This window comes from Tamandua tetradactyla, chromosome 2, assembly GCF_023851605.1.
Source record: "Tamandua tetradactyla isolate mTamTet1 chromosome 2, mTamTet1.pri, whole genome shotgun sequence".
NCBI classification, from domain to species: Eukaryota; Metazoa; Chordata; class Mammalia; order Pilosa; family Myrmecophagidae; genus Tamandua; species Tamandua tetradactyla.
Window position 1 is genome coordinate 92,292,064 of NC_135328.1, and position 18,025 is coordinate 92,310,088.

General features: G+C 36.6%; 1 protein-coding gene across 4 annotated transcripts in view; it reads right to left on the reverse strand.

The window, feature by feature from the left end:
• RIC1 (RIC1 partner of RAB6A GEF complex) overlaps positions 1-18,025 on the reverse strand; it is a 241,998-nt gene that overhangs the window by 123,230 nt on the left and 100,743 nt on the right. For all 4 annotated transcript variants that reach the window (XM_077148249.1, XM_077148250.1, XM_077148248.1 and 1 more), the window contains exon 4: positions 4,991-5,098. In XM_077148249.1, coding sequence (XP_077004364.1) covers positions 4,991-5,098 — 108 coding nt within the window. The remainder of the gene's footprint in view (positions 1-4,990; positions 5,099-18,025) is intronic.

An 18,025-nucleotide genomic window follows, 5' to 3' on the forward strand; every position in this document is an offset into this window, starting at 1 on the left:
GACTGTCCTTGTGTCTGCATAGCTTAATTAGTCTCTAATGATTGTGGACAAGTGAGATCAAACACCTTGAGCCCTGGGTATCGGGAAACACACTCAAAGTTGTAGCCAGTTCCCAAGTTTACTTTGGTTTTTACTTTTTGGCAGTCTCTCTTAGATTGTCCCTAAGAGAATTTGAGTGCAGTTTGTCAGCCAGGGAAAGGAGATTATCTCAGCCCTTCTACAGCTCTCTCATCTCCAGGATCTCTCTATTAACTTTCTGTCTTATCAAGTTGCCTGTCCCAACTGGGACCAAAATCTTAATTTAACAAACTTGCAACTTTTCCCTATTTGCTCCCTATCAGGTTTACAATTTTTAGCTGTGAAAGCTGAGGGTTTTCATCTCTTGTCCTAAAATGAGTCTGCACTCTCTGGCAACAAAACCATTGGTTTTCACATCCTTTATTGGTAAAACTATAGTTCTTGCCAATGTAATGGGGACAGAGGTGGGGATGGTACCAAGAAAACCTGAACCCTGCTATTCTTTCCTGAAGCTCCAGCTGTTTTTGTAAAAAACGAACACATCTGAGTTTGTTGTCTGCCTTTGGAAATTTCAGTGCCCTTAAATGGTTGATTTTCATATTCTCCCCCCAGTTTTATGCTTATTAATTATGGAGAAGAGTCATCAACCTCTTCACACCACCATAAGCATAACTCCCTCTATATCCATTTAACAAATTATCACCTATGTAAATTCTCTTTTACTTTTTAAACAAACCTTTTTACATATGAGAGGGAAAAGGGACTAGCAACATTTTACTATCATCTTTATTTTTTAAAGTTCTGAAGCTCAAGTTAAAAAGCCTACAACAGATGCTGTTTTTACCCCTATGATCACTCTTCCCCACTTTATGTATACCCAAAGGATTTTGGTGGGGTTACTTCAATTCCTAGGTTCCCGGGGGGAGTTAAGTGGACTAAAATAATCAAAATCACTAGCTAACTGAAGTAGTCTGTCCCAAGGAATTATTTCAGAAGTGGTCATAAAACATGAATGCCAGAATTCAAGTGGGGTGGGAAACTTTTTTGACAGATGGAGGAAGAGTTTTGTGGCATTAACACTGATATTTTAGTCATTTTTGAATTTTGAGTTAACTTTAATATAAGGTGTGAAGTAGGGGTCCAATTTCATTCTTTTGAATGTGATCATCCACTTTTTCCAGCATTATTCGCTGAGTGGCCAGATATATAGATTTCTTTTTCTTTTCATTTTTTAGATTAGTTCTGAATTTTCAATTCTATGCCATTGATCTATATGCCTGCCCCTATGCCAGAACCACATTCTTTTGATTATGTAGCTTTGTAGTAAGTTTTGAATTCTGCAATGTTAGTCCTCCAAATATGCTCTTCCTTTTCAATATGGCTTTGGTTATTTGGGATCCCCTCCCATGCCACATGAACTTGGTGACTGGTTTTACCATTTCTACAAAAATGGTTGCAGCAGGTTTTTGTTTGTTTGTAAACAATCTTTATCAGAGTAAGAAATTCCACATTGGTTCTTTTTCAAGGTTTTTTTTTTCTTTTAAGAGTTAATTTTTAATTTTACTAAATGCCTTTTCTTTATATGGTAATCATACTATTTTTTCTCCCTTTAATCTATTAATATTGGGAATTCTATAAATTTCTAATGTTAAATAAACCCTATGTTCTGCAATAAGTTTAATTTGGCTATGAACTCTTATCCCTTTGGAAAAGGATTAACAGTGCTTGCTTATACATTTCATATAAAATTTTGGCATTTACATTCCTGAGTATGACTGGCCTTTAAATTTTCTTTTTCATACTGTGTTTGTGAGATTTTGATATAGAGGCTATCTTAGCCTCATAAAATGAGCTGGAGATTTTCCTTTTTTTTACTATTCCCTATAGTTTGGCTTCTTGATCCTCTTTACTGTATGCTCCTTTTATATTTTACTCTTGTCCTTATCCTTTGTTTTCTTTTCTCTGGGTTTGTTTTTGCTGTTACTTTTTTAAGGGGGAAAAATACTTAGCTCACTAATTCTCAACAGTTTTAAGATTTACTTTTAGGGCTATATTTTCAACAATGCTTTGGCTGTAGCCTCCAAATTTCTGTATGTATAATGTCATTTTTGTTCATTTCCAAATATTTTCCAATTTTAATTTGGTGAAATGTCCCATACTTTTCTTTCAGTGATTTCCTATTCAGGTGCACTGTAGCCTTTGAAAAGTCAAAGAAATTGTTTTTACTGCAATTAGCTGAGGAAAAACACTCACGTCTACATAGTAAAATAATTTAAGAAATGTTAACAAATAAATAGTAAAATATATTTTTATTTTGTCAAAAAAACAGTAAGAAATAACCATATCATAGGAAAAATGTTTCAAATGATAGGTCTAGCCCTGACAGATCATACCAGAAAGGTACCATTTAATTTCTCAAATTTAATATACTACTTTAGAGGTATATTAAATTGTTATTTGTGGTTTCCTTTAAATATATAGTTGGTATACTTCACATGTAGTACATAAACAATAGGTTCGTATTTTAAAAAATCAGAGAGCATCTCAAGGAAACTATGCAAAATTTTAAATCCTGTCACTGTAGGACTCTTATAAAGGCAGAAATAAGAAGTAATCTTTATCTTTTCACAGTGTTTATTTCTCAGAAGGTATGAGAACAATTATGGTCAATAAACATTGTTACTAAGTTTTTACAGACAAATAAATGAATATTCACTACTTAACATTTGAGAATTTAAAAGCAAATGTTAAATATGCTTTACAAGGATCACAAAGATAATAACTAGATTACCCTCCTAATACTTTTAATATTTTCAATTCTTTAACAGCATTAATGAATGCAAGTATTCTTTTGCAGCAGTTGGGTACCCTAGGAGACAGCCTCTTTCAATTAACCTAAAAGTATTAAATATTTTCCTTGGTGTTTTTTCTCATGCTGATAATATTTTCCAGGGCTAACAAGAAAATAGGTGGCCTGACAAGTAAGACAGAAATGAAAGGAATAAAAGCCAGTATCTAACAAGTAATTAAAATAAATATCACAAGAGAACGTGTACAAGAAATCAATACACAAATTTCCATGAAATTTTTTTCTATTTTATTTTATATAGAACGTGACTATATCTACATTTCTCAACTTATCTCAACTGATCATGTTATTATATTTTCTATCTGGTAACACATTCCAATTTTTTCTGTATCCTCTCCCCTTTCAGAATATGTGCTAGTGCTTTCCGTGGGAGACTCTTCTTCAGTCCCTCAGGAAGTATGTGCTAAGGTATCTTTTTATTCAAGTCAATTACTCAAAGATTTCTTCCCTACCTATGCTTAGAATGTTCTTAGTTGTTCTAAGGTCTTTCTCCTCCTTTAAACGGTCTGAGTAAAACTCTACTCTAATAATATTTAATAAAGAAAAGTAGCAAAAGCTCACTATTTTTCAATTGCAGCAAAGAAAAGATAGGACAGAGATTTTTCATTTTTTTTCAACAACCTTTCCCTGAATGGTTACTACAGATAGTCATAACCTAAAAGGAGGAAGAAAATACATAAAGTATTATAGGTAAAATGTTACAAGTTAACTGGCCACAAATCATCTGTATACCTTTTCTTTTTTTTTTTCCTTCTGGGTTTCTGGACTGGGCACTGGATATAAGAGATCATGGGAAGGAGAGGTTGGAGAATCAACAGTCCTGAGGTAGGCCAAGACTGAGGATTTTATCAGACATTGCAATGAGGGATGATGAGAAGGCAGAGAGACAGTGGGGAGAAGGGAGAGCCGGGGACACATTGGAATCCCCTTAAAGCCAAGTGCTAGATGAGATGTACACCTTTTAAGATAAAGAAATTCTGAAAGAGAATTTCAAGGTATAATATGAACATGTCTTTTTTTACAGCTCTGTGACTCACTGTAATGCCCAAAAAGAGTAGAGAAGTAATGATGTACAGAGCACAGCTGAGGTACAAAGGAAAGAGTGACACATGGGTTGAAGTAAGGGCAGGAAAACAGAAGAACCTTCACAGAGACGGGGCTACTTCTGCTGGGTATCTTGAAAAAATAAGTAAATTTTTATGCAACAGAAAGTAGGGTAAACCAAGTTATGGAGTTATGTATGGGTGTATTATAGGGCTGAAGGGGCCACAACAAGAGATGAGGCTTGAAAAGGAGCTGAAATCCAAATTACTAAGGCTTTTATGCTTTGGTATAGGAAAGGACAAGCCTAGATACAGAGTTTCTAATAGAAAAAGTATTCTAATTAGTCAAGAAAAAGAAATAATTTAGGTTTTAAATTAGTTAATAGTGAGAGTAAATAAAAGGGAAAGGAAATATTAAACATAAAGGGGTTGACTTACTGACCATCAGGTTGAGAAAAAAGGAAAAGTTAAAGAGTACTCCTTATTAGTGGCTTATATAATTAGAAGGACTGCGGAGCTAATCACACAAAAATGATAGATAAGGAGGCAGTGAGATCCAGATACCCCATGATCTAATTTCCTTTCCAATCTAGCATTCAGCCAGAATTTTTCTTGGATTTATAATTAGGTGAGAAATGCTGTATTGCCAAATAAGGTCTGGCAGCATCTCTAAACAATTCTAGACATTATCAAAAAAGACATATTTCTAAACAATAAGCTTAACATATATGGACTTTATTACAATAATTTAAGTAAAACGATGCATCATCTGTAAAATTTCCAATGTCTTATAAGTATTCATCAATCATTCCTGGGGTTAAAAAGACTATTATCTTCAATTAAAATAAATGAAATGAACTTTCCTGATACTCATATAGTGAATGCATGCTGGAGCTGGGGAGGAAAAACACAGTAAGCCAATTAAGGTAATTAAAATCAATGACAATTAAGGTAATTAAATTCAATTACCATTCAACTTCTAATTCAATTCAATGACTGTGATTAACCAAATACATTGTATATTGTCATAACAAAATGCTAAATTGAACCAGTACTGTACCTCATGATAGGTGCTTGCAAATCCAGTATCTTCCTCATCTCTAAATGTAATGATGGAGCACGTTGTTCATCTTTAAAATGAGGTGTTCCCTTCACTTGTGGACTGCCTCTAAAACAAATAGCAAATATTTAGGATTAAGGAAAATATACTGAATTCTCCTCTACTCTATGGCTAATATATACCCAATTATAGGTAAATGTAATAAACTTACAAATCAGGAGTTCATCCTTCAGGTTTTCAAATGTAAAACAGGCATCAAAACACAATTACATTAAGCAGACACATACATATATATATTTACCAATGGACAGTAATTTGGAGGGTGGGGAAATAAAAGAATCCAAGAAATAAATCAACTAAGATAAAAGTGAACTCAAGAGAACCAGCAACTTTTAAAAAAATGGCAAATGGCCCTTTCCAAATTATGGAACTATGGAAAATATATAATATTATATATAGTTTATGTCGCAAGGTGTCCAAATTTTCACCTCACATTACTTTAATCCATACCTCATCCTTAATTCATATTTCTTGGATACAACAGAATTATAGTCACATTCAGGAATGCAGTTAGGTGTTTCAGCTTTTATATGGCAACAAAATAGCAAAATGCCTAGATTTTAAATATCCCTAGCATTAAATGGCTGCATTAGAGTGGCTGGATCAAAATGCAAACATAACTGAGCTATCACACGCAATCCCTCAAAATACCATATATCTTAGCTATATTTTTAAAACTTTTTTAACCATGTACTATAACATATATACAAAACAAAGAAATAAAAAAGCAACAGTTTTCAAAGCACTCCTCCAAAAGTAGTTAAAGGATAGAGCCCAGAGTTTGTCATCGGCTACCACACAATCTTCTCATATTTTTCCTTCTAGCTGCTCCAGAATATAGGAGGCTAAAGGGCTTAAATAATTTTTATCATCACAACTGACATTTTTTCCCTTTTTTCATGAACAATAACATATATACAAAAAGCTATAAATTTCACAGCACAGCACCACAATTAGCTGTAGAACATACGTCAGACTTTGACATGGGTTACAATTTCACAATTTAGGTTTTTACTTCTAGGTGCTCTAAAATATTGGACTAAAAGAGGTATCGATTTAATGATTCAGCATTCATATTCATTTGTAAAGTCCTATCTTCTATGTATAATTCCACCATCACCTTTGATCTTTCCATACCACTCACTGGGGTTGTTTGGGCTATGGCAATTCTAAATTTTTGATGTTAAAAGGGTCTGTCACTAATATGGGGTAGGGAGATGGAACTATCTGATGTTCTGGAGAGTCTGGGCTAGGTTTCCGGTTATCTGGACCAGGGACCCATCTGGAGGTTGTAGGTTTCTCACAAGTTACTCTAGCGCCTGGAACCCGTGTGGAATCTTACAAATTAACCTCAGCTGTATTTTTATACTCCTGTTTATTCTGAATGGATATATATACAAATGAATCTGAGACCACAGTTCTATGTAGATAATACAGAAATTATCAACATTCTCCTATGAATGAAACACTGAAAAAGAACACTTAACATACCATTATTTAAGGATTTCAATGTAATAGAATTCTTTTTCCAGTTCTTCAAAGTATTTTTGCCCATCTAAGCCAATGTATATTTGACTTTTGGGTTATAAGTACATAGAAAACATTCATGTCTGTCAAAGTTAGCCTCAGATAAATCAACATACATTGTCATTTTTGGATATAATTACGTTTTCAGAGGCAAAGTGGTCCAAATGGAAGCAAATACACTGACTTCTTTATAAAACAAACTAAAAAATTTTAAGAAAAAGCAAAGGTGCTAAGGATTAAGAACATAAATCATTCTCTCTTTTCTAACTTTTTTATAAGTGCGCACTATGGGTGTGTGTGAATTAAAATACTTCCAGTCAAGATTGTGAATTCTTATATCTAAGGGTATGTAATGCAACAAAAGGCCCTGGGGTAAAAAGATGAGAGTTGATAAACGAGAACAGAGGACACTTATCCATCAGGTTTCCATATCAACTTACTGAAGAGGTAGGGTGGGTTATTTGAAAGTCTCAACGGGCTTGACTTGAGCCTTTAAGGAATTCTTAATGTAATTTTCTATTGACATCATAATTAAGCATATTAAAATGCTAGCTATCATTTGATTAGTATCTTAAGGTTAAACATTGGAAAGAAATCATTGTGTTAAAAAAATGCACACAACATATTTTATTTTTTATTTCTACAATTTACTTGTTCCACTATTTCTGTAATTGGGGCATAAGGTATGAGGACCAATTAATGTACCCCATAAATTGATTCAAAGATTTTTATTAATACTTTTGCAAAACACAACTCTGATTTCCATCTACAATTCTTTATTTTTAAACTTTTTCATTGTATAGTATACCATATATACATAGCAAAGAAATAAAAAAATAATAGTTTTCAAAGCATTCTTCAGCAAGTAGTTACAGGACAAAGCCCAGAGTTTGTCATGGGCTACCATATGATCCTCTCAGATACTTCTTTCCAGCTGCTCCAGAATATAGGAGGCTAGAAGGCTTAAATATTTTTTTATCAACACAATTGACTTTTGTGTGTGTGTGAAAAATAACATATATATAAAAAAGCAATACATTTCAAAGCACAACACCACAATCAGTTGTAGAACACATGTCAGAGTTTGACCGGGGTTACAATCCCACAATTTTAGGTTTTTACTTCTAGCTGCTCTAAGAAATTGGAGACTAAAATTTAATGATTCAGCAATCATATCCATTTGTTAAATCCTATCTTCTCTGTATAACTCCACCATCCCCTTTGATTTTTCTATCCCTCTCTTTAGGGATGTTTGGGCTATGGCCATTCTCACTTTTTCATGTTGGAAGGGTCTGTCATTAATATGGGGTAGGGAGATGGAACTGGCTGATGTTCTGGAGAGGCTGGGCCCTCTAGATTTCAGGACTGATCTGGTCCAGGGGCCCATCTGGAGGTTGCAGGTTTCTGGAAAGTTACTCTAGTGCATGGGACCCTTGCGGAATCTTGCATATTGCCCTAGGTGTTCTTTAGGGATTGGCTAGAATGGTCCTGGTTGGGGTTTGGCAGGCTACGATAGGTAGCTCTGTCTAACTGAAGCTTGCATAAGAGCAACCTCCAGAGTAGCCTCTTGTCTCTACCTGAACTCTCTTTGCCACTGATACTTTATTAGTTACACTTCTTTTCCCCATTTTGGTCAGGATGGAATTGTTGATTCCATGGTGCCAGGGCCAGACTCATCTCTGGGAGTCATCTCCCACGTTGCCAGGGAGACTTTCACCTGGGAGAATGTCATGTCCCATGTAGTGGGGAGGACAATGATTTCATTTGCAGAGAGTTGGGCTTAGAGACAGTGAGGCCACACCTGAGCAATAAAAGATTCCTCCAGAAGTAACTCTTAGGCATACTTATAGTTAGGCTAAGCTTCTCTGATACCTACATAAGCTTCACAAAGGTAAGCCTCAAGATCAAGGATATAGCCCACTGATTTGGGTGTCCCTAAATTTTGACACAGTATTAGGGGATTTCCTGATGGTAAAGTTTAATAGTTTCATATGTTTTCTCCCATTCCTCAAGGGACTTTGCCAATACGATTTTCCCCTCTGGGGAGGGAGGGTGGCGGTACAAGGTCCAAGAATCGAATCCAGGTCTCCCGCATGAGAGGGGAGCATTCTACCACTGAATCACCCGTGCACTCACCAATACTTTTTGATTATCTGCTTAATATAATATAGGACGTATTCAAGCATTACATCAAGCTATACAGGATTAAAGGGCCTCTTTCTTATTCTGGGCTCCCTATGCTTCAACTGTTCAAATGAGCTATACAGATAGGATGAGTTAGATTATGTGCTACAGAAAATTTCGGTTCCAGACCAAATAAATCTTTCTTCCTTTGGTCTCAAAGAGTATGTATGGTTCTAAAATATAGACATTATCTAACTTACCTCTGTGTTTTGAATTACTTCAACCCCAACCTTATCAGCTTCGTTCTTATCTCTAATATCAGGTAATATATAGATATATATAAAACAGCCTCTCAAAATCCGGAAATAATAATTACCACTCCAGATTAAATGTGTCTGCTATAGAAGCTTATAATCTAGGCCCTTGTTTTCTTGTAAGGATTTTCTAAAGGAAACCATACCATTGTTCTTTTCTTGTTTCTGCTTATTTTACCACCAGATGTCCCACATGTTCATTCACATCATTGCATGCCTCACAACTTTCTTTTTTTGTAGCAGCACAACATTTGTTTATAAGTATACAACATCATTCGCCAATCTACTTCTGTCAGTGCATCCTTCAGCCACATTTACCATGGTCATAAAAGTGGAATCATACAATATCTATCCTTTCGTCTGGCCTATTTCACTCAGCACTATGTTTTTAAGGCTCATCCATCTTATCATGTGCTTCAGGTTGTCATTTCGTCTTATTGCTGCATACTATTCCATCATATGTAAATACCACATTTTGTTAATCCACTCGTCTGTTGATCAGCATTTGGTCTGTTTCCATCTTTTGGCAATTGTGCATAATGGTGCTATGAACATCGGTGTGCAAATGTCTGTTTTTGCCACTGCTTTCACCTCTTTTGGGCATATACCAAGTAGTGCTATTGTTGGGTCATAGGGCAACTCGATATTTAGTTTCCTAAGGAACCGCCAAACAGTCTTCTTTAGTGGCTGCATCACTATACATCCCCACAAGCAGTGCATAAGTGTCCCAATTTTTCCACATCCTCTCCGACATTTATAGTTTCTTTTTGTTTAATAGCAGCCATTCTTACAGGTGTGAGGTAGCATCTCATTGTAGTCTTGATCTGCATTTTCCTTATAGACAATGAAAATGAACATCTCTTCATGTGCTTTTGAGCCATCTGTATTTGCTCTTCAGAAAAATTCCACTGAGTTAATTTTTGTATAGGGTGTAAGATAGGGGTCCTCTTTCATACCTTTGGCTATTGATATCCAGTTCTTCCATGCCCATTTATTGAAAAGACTATTTGTGGGCCTTATCAAAAATCAATTGACCACAGATTTGGTGATCTATTTCTGCACTCTCGATTCAATACCATCAATAGTATCGAAGGCTTCAATGCTTCTATGTTTGTGCCAGCACCATGCTGTTTTGCCCATTGTGGCTTTATAATAGGTTTTAAAGTCAGGGAGTATTAATCTTCCCACTTCATTCTTCTTCTTTAGGATGCTTTTGGCTATTCAGGGTCTTTTTCCCTTCCGGATGAATTTGGTAATTAGCTTTTCCAAGTCTTCAAAGTAGGTTGTTGGAATTTTGATTGGTATTGTATTGACTCTGTAGATCAATTTGGGTAAAACTGACATCTTAACTATATTTAGCCTTCCTATCCATGAGCAGGGAATGTCCTTCCACCTATTTAGATCGTCTTTGATTTCTTTTAGCAACATTATGTCGTTTTCTGTGTACAAGTCCTTTACATCCCTAGTTAAGTTCATTCTTAAGTACTTGATTCTTTTAGTTGCTATTTTGAATGGAATTTTTTCCGTAAATGACTCCTCAGTTACGTCACTGATTGTGTATAGAAACATTACTGATTTTTGAACATTAATTTTAAATCCTGCCACCCTGCTGGATTTGTTTATTAGTCAGGTAACTTTGGTATAGATTTCTCAGGATCTTCCAAGTATAATATCATGTCATCTGCAAATAATGAAAATTTTACTTCTTCTTTTCCAATTTGGATGGCTTTTATTTCTTTCTCCTGTTTGATTGCTCTAGCTAGAACTTTTAGCACAATGCTGAATGATAGTGGTGACAGTGGGCATCCTTGTCCTGATGCCTAAGATTGTCCTGATATTAGGAAGAAAGCTTTCAGTCTCTCTCCATTGAGTATGATGCTGGCTATCGGTTTTTCACATATGCCCTTTATCATACTGAGGTATTTAACTTTGATTCCTATCTTTTAGAGTGCTTTTATCAGAAAAGGTTGCTGAATTTTGTCTAACACTTTTTCAGCATCAATCGAGATGATCATGTGGTTTTCCCCTTTCGATCTGTTAATGTGCTGTATTACATTAACTGATTTTCCTGTGTTGAACCATCCTTGCATTCCTGGTATAAATCCCACTTGGCTGAGGTGTATTATTCTTTTAATGTGTTGTTGGATTCGATTTGCTTATATTTTGTTGAAAACTTTTGCATCTATGTTCGTTAGGGAGAATGGTCTGTAGTTTTTCTTTCTTAGAGCATTTTTACCTGGTTTTGGTATTAAAATATTAACTTCATAAAATGAGTTAGGTACAGTTCTTTTTTTCCTCAATTTTTTTGAAAAGTTTGAGCAGGATTGGTGTTAGTTCTTTCTGGAATATTTGATAAAATTCCCCTGTGAAGCTGTCTGGCCTTGGGCTTTTCTCTGTAGGAAGATTTCTGATGACTGACTGAATCTCTTTACTTGTGATTGGTTTGTTGCAATCTTCTATTTCTTCCTGAGTCAGTGTAGCTTGTTTGTGTTTCCAGGGATTTGTCCATTTAATCTAAGTTATCTAGTTTGTTGGCATATAGTTGTTCATACTATCATCTTATGATTTCTTTTACTTCTTCAGGGTATGTGGTAGCCCACCCCTTCTCATTGTTGATTGTTTATTTGCATCCACTTCTCCTTTTTTGTCAGTCTTCCGTGGCCCATCAATTTTATTGATTGTCACAAAGAACCAACTTTTGGTTTTATCGATTCTTTCTATTGTTCTTTTGTTCTCCCATTCATTCAACTGTTTTACGCTTTGTTATTTCTCTTCTATTTGCTTTGGTGTTAGTTTGTTGTTCGTTCTCAAGTTCCTCCAGGTGAGCTGTTAAGTCCTTGATTTTTGCTCTTTCTTTTTTTTTTTTTTCTCACATGGGCAGACACTGGGAACCAAACCTGGGTCTCCAGCATGGCAGGCGAGAACTCTGCCACTGAGCCACCATTGCACACCCTCTTGTTTCTTAATATAGGCATTTAGGGCAATAAATTTCCCTCTCAGTCCAGCCTCTGCCACATCCCTTAAGTTCTGATAAGTTGTATTCTCATTTTCATTCATCTCCAGATAGCTACTGATTTCTCTAGCAATTTCTTCTTTGACCCACTGGTTGTTTAAGAGTGTGTTATTTAATCTCCATATATTTGTAAATGTTCTCGTTCTTTGGCGGTTGAGATCCAGCTTCATTCCATTGTGATCAGAGAAAAGGCTTTGACTAATTTTAATGTTTTTAAATTTATAAAGAACTGTTCTGTGCCCCAGCATATGATCTATCCTGGGGAATGTTCCATGAGCACTAGAGAAGAATGTATATCCTCGTGTTCTGGAGTGCAGTGACCTATGTATGTCTTTTGAGTCTAATTCATTTATCTCTGTTTCCTTGTTCATCTTCGGTCTAGTTATTTTATCTATAGAGGAGAGTGTTGTATTGAAGTTCCTACTATTATTGTTGAAACATCTATGACTCCCTTCAGTTTTGCCAATGTCTGTCTCATGTATTTTGGAGCTCCTTGATAGGGAGCATAAACATTTATGATTGTTATTTCTGCTTGATGAACTGGCACTTTTATTAATATGTAGTATCCTTCTTTGTCTCTTATGACATCTTCGCATTTAAAGTCTATTTTGTCCAATATTAGTATAGCTGCTTCTGCTTTCTTTTGGTTACAACTTGCATGGAAAATCTTTCTCCATCCTTTCACTTTCAATCTATTTGCATTCTTTTGTCTAAGATGAGTCTCTTGTAAGTAGCATATAGTTGGATTATATTTCTTAATCCATTCCACCAATCTATATTTTTTAATTGGTATGGTTAGTCCATCAACATTCAAAGTTATTACTGAAAAGGCATTTTTTTAATCCACCATCTTATCTTTTTTATTTTATCTGTCAGATCTATATATTCTTTTCCCACTTTCTCTCTTTATTGTTTAAGTTACCTTTACTGGTATTCTTCAATCTTGTACCCTCCTCCAGACCTCCCTTTCCTGTCTTTTCTCTTTCAATTGGCAGAACCCCCTTTAATATTTCTTGTAGGGCCAGTCTCTTGTTGACAAATTCTTTCAGGATCTGTTTGTCTATGATAATTTTAACCTCTCCCTAACTTTTGAAGGACAATTTGGCTGGGTACAGAATTCTTGGCTGGCAGTCTTCCTCTCTCATGATCTTAAATATATCGTACCACTGCCTTCACACTTCCATGGTGCCAGTTGAGTAGTCTGAACTCAGTTTTTCTGTGGTTTCCCTGTATGCAGTAGGTTGTTTTTCTCTGGCGCTTTCAGAATTTTCTGTTTCTCTTCAACATTTGGCAGAATGATTAACATGTTTCTCGGGGAAGGCCTATTTGGATTTATTCAGTTTCAAGTTCATTGGGCTTCTCTGACTTGTATATTTATGTCCTTTATAAGGGCTGGGAAGTTTTACCCCATTATATCCTCAACTACTCTTCCTAGCCCTTTACTCTTCTCTACTCCATCTAGGACACCAATGATTCTTATATTTGCAAGCTTTGTTTCGTCTCTCATTTCCCTGAGATACAATTCAAAATTTTCCATCTTTTTTGCCATTTGCTGTTTTGAGTGTTTGAAATCAGTTATCCTGTTCTCTATATCACTTATTCTTTCTTCTGTCTCTTCAAATCTGGTGTTGTGTGCCTCTAGGATGTTTTTTATTTGGACAACAGAGACTTTAATCTCTGTGATGTACGTTATTTTTTGTATTCTTTCAAATTCCTCTTTATATTCTTCTACTGTCTTCATCTCCCTTATGTCATTAGATATCCCAATTATTTTACTAAGTAGAGTTATATGAACATCTTTGATTAATTGTTCTAGCATCTGTGTCTCCTCTGGTGTTTTATTTTGGTCATTAGGCTGGGGTATATCTGTCTGTATTGTGATATGCTTAATGATCTTCTGTTGTTTTAGTCACACGTAAGTAACTTGATTGATTTCCTTCAGTAGTCTAAAGCCTTGTGTTTGCAGGGTGGTTGTGAAGCAGGATGCAGTGTACGGGGCGGGCCACAATAGTGCAGTGATGTGATACAGTGCAGGTATAGGCACAGGTTGGGGATGTTATTCTGGTGCTTGTGAATGTGGGCACCCAGCAGCCCGTGAGGATGTAGCTGTGTGGGTGCACAGGTCTGGGTCCCTTTGTGTGCATGCACAAAGCTATGGCAGTGGGTCACCCTTGTGTCTTAACGGGGTGGAGGCGGATATGGCCTGGCTGCACAGGTGCTTTCTCAGAGCTGGGAAGCGTGAATAAGGGCTGTGCAAATGCCTGGATCTAGGAGTGCTGAAAACTGATGTTCCCAGAGCTGAAGGACGTGATTGGGGGCCATGCACATGCATGGGTCTAGGGGTGCCATAAATGGATGTTCCCAGAACTGACTGAGGGGCATGACTGGGGGCCGAGCGCATGTGTGGGTCTAGGAGTGCCATAAACTGATGCGCAGAGCTCAGGGGACCAGGGGTGGTGGTGAGAGTGTGTGACACTACGGACGGGGAGTAGGTGTAGCATGGGTACAATGTTAGCGCCCGCAGCCTTTATGTGCTGGGAACAGCCTGCAGGCAGCAGGGAGGGTGATGTAGTGCTCAGGAAGGGTGCAGGAAAGGTGGCTTGGGCTGCACTTGGGGTGGGGGTGTGTGGTGGGAAAGCACGCTGGGAGTTGGTGAGGTGGGGTTGTTTGGAGTGCGGTGAGTAGGTGCGGGTGACAGGGTTCAGGTACGTGGGGTTGGGGTGAATTGCAGGTCATGGGACTGTGCTGGTGAGGGTTGCGGGTTTAAGGAATGTGGTTTGGCTTATTTCCTAATCCCCATCTCCCTGTCTGTACACTCCTGTGGGCTCCGTGCTTCCACAGTAGGCTCCAGTTTTCTGCTTCTCAGCTCCTCAGCCCCTGGAATGAGGGCTGTCTATGTGGTGCAGAAGACTCTCCCAGGTCAGGTGCACTTTTGAATTGCAATCTCAGTCACCCTTCTGTCCCTTCTCTAATTTTTCCTTGGAGCAGGGCTAAACTTGATCTACCCTATTAGATAATCTTCCCGAACATACAATTATTTTCTAAGATAAGAAAAGAAAGTCTCCAGAGACAATAGGCCAAGCCCTTGATCTTGAGGCTTGCTCACATGAAACTTATTTCTGTAATGGAGAAGCTAAGCCTACCTATAATAATACTTAAGAGTTACTTCCAGAGAACCTCATTTGTTGCCCAGATGTGGCCTCTCTCTGTGTGTGCCCAAATCTGCAAGTAAAATCATTACCCTCCCCCTTATGTGGGGCACGATGTCCAGGCATCATGGGACACGACTCCCAGAGATGAACTTGGCCCTGGCACCATGGGATCAACAATGCCTACCTGATCAAAAGGGGGAAAAGAAATGTAAAAAAAAAGATAAGGTATCAGTGGCTAAGAGATTTCAAATAGAGTTGAAAGACTATTCTGGAGATTGCTTTTATGCAAGCTTCAGCTAGATATTGCTAATTGCCACGGTATGTGAAGCCCCACCCAATAGTATTCCTGTAAACCCTAAAGAATACCCAGGACTATATCTGATACTCTGGAAGTTACACTCACTAAGTTTGTTTTTCAGAAACTTAAAACCTCCAGACAGTTCCAGATAAGCCCTAAAATCCAAAGCTACCAGTCTCTCCAAGGGCATCAACCAGTTGCATTCCCCAACCTATAACAGCAACACCCCTTTTCAACACAAAGAAGTTAGAATGGTCATTGTTCAAATGTCCCTAAAGATTGAGAGAAGGGTCAAAGGAGAAGGAAGAGCTGTAATAGAGAAGACAGGATTTAACAAATTAGTACGACTATTGAATCATTACATTGATATTTCTTTTTAGTCTCCAGTGTCTCAGAGTACCTAAAAGGAAATAACTGAAATTTGGAACTGTAACCCATACCACAGATTGAAATGTGTTTTATAGTTACTTGTTAAAATGTACTTTGAAATTTACCGCTTTTTTGTACATATTTCACAATTTAAAAAGTAGAAAAAAAAAAGAAAGAAAGAAAAGTCAACTGAAAAACAAAGTTGTGACCCTGAGTTAAACTTCAACCCACTAAATGACTGAGAAACCTAGAACATCATCTCAAGATGTTAAACACTGTTGACCTCCAGCAATAAATGGATATAGCTTTACTGTGACTTGTCCAAAAATGCTTCACAGCACCTAACACATTGTTGGTACATGTCTAAAAGTCGGAGTCATTCTTATAATAGGGAATTTCAATAATAAATTGTTTTTGTGGATCATAGCTCAAGTAGTTCAAGTCTAGCTTTGTAGTTTTTAACTTGATTATCTTTTCTATTTAAATCTGTCATATTTATCTCATCCATGCATAGTATATAATCAAACGTGGCAAAATCTACTTTGGTGCCTTGCCAGGCAATGTGATTCACAGGAATATCATGTTGCTTCATGTACTTTTGCCCTCAATAATCAAGAGAATTTATCTCTTTTTATTTTTACTTTTTAATGTTTTTTATTTTTGTCTCCCATCTCATACATGATGTTGGAGCGTTGTCTATCCTCCAATTATCTGAAATACTTTAACTAATTATAAGTTCTGAAAACTGCTTCTGCAATGGGTGATGGACAAATGTTATCCAGACATACCAACAATGCCAACTCGGGTTCCTGCATTGTCATCTTATCAGGAGCAAAGACAACTGTTTGGATTCTTTATCGCCACGTGGCCTAGGACCAGACTACTATTGTTCTTCAATGTCTGTGTGTGTCTGTTATAGTATCAGCAGTCACGTACTATTGGGAACAATGTGGATGCCTATTTAGCTCAGATATTAGGTAAAAAGTTGGAACTCAGACATATCTGCCAAAGGCAATGGATCCTGAGTTTAAAAAACAACTCCTAATAAGAGAGCTTTTAGTTAAAAATGGAGAAACCTGGACATGGACTAAGTATTTGATCATAATTATAAATTATTGTTGAAAGGCACTGTTCCAGCATCTTTTAGACTCTAGTATATAGCTAGGAATTCAATGACATTTTCACAGACTTTATTTATAATCTGTTTTTTCCTCTATGGAAGTGCTTAGAATCTTCATTTCATTCTTTGTGGGTGCTGAAATTTTTTTAACTTTCAAAATGAAAGTAAGCTGCAAATACTTACTGATTCTTCACCATGAAGATACGCATACACCACACAACTACATATTAACAAAAAGAGGACAAATAGCTGTACAGATTAAAGAATACAAGAAAAGGCTGAATCCCAGTTTAATTTCTCAATAATGTTCTAAAATTCTATCTCATGGAGACTAACTGTGACTAACAAAGAAAACAAGCTAACAAAACTCTATATTACAGAACTATCTAAATAACTCTCAGTCATTCATAGTTGGGTACTGAGTAATTTAATCAGCTACTATCGCCTCAATTCAGAAGAGAACTCATAACTGAAGGGAACAGAAATTTCAAAGGAAATCAAGCAAACTCTGTGCTGATGGGGGGCAGCTCACAATAATTGGGAATCTGAAAAACAAGATTCTATAGACAAGAAATCAGTATCAGAAGAAAAGGAGGAAAGGAAGTTTGATGGTGTTCTAGTTTGAAAGCTGGTGGAATGTGATACACCAGAATGGAATGGTTTTTAAAAAGCAGAATTTATTAAGTTACAAGTTTAAAGTTCTAAGGCCAAAAATGTCCAAATTAAGGCAAGGCAATGGAAACGTCCAAGCTAAGGCATCTAGGGAAAGATACACTGGTTCAGCGCTCTCAGAGTCTCAGGTATCACATACATAGCTGAAGTTTCAGGAAATAATCAGGTTATATACAAATAGCTCAATATCTCAGAATTTTAAAATAACAGTTACAACTCCTGAATATATGTGATCAGCCCTTGATCTTGGGGTTCACCCCTATGAAACTTATTCTTGTAAAGGATAAGCTTAGCCTACTTAAAATTATGCCTAAGAGTCATACCCAGAGAATCTCTTTTATTTCTCAGATGTGGCCTCTCTAACTGAAAGAGCTCATAATCGAAAA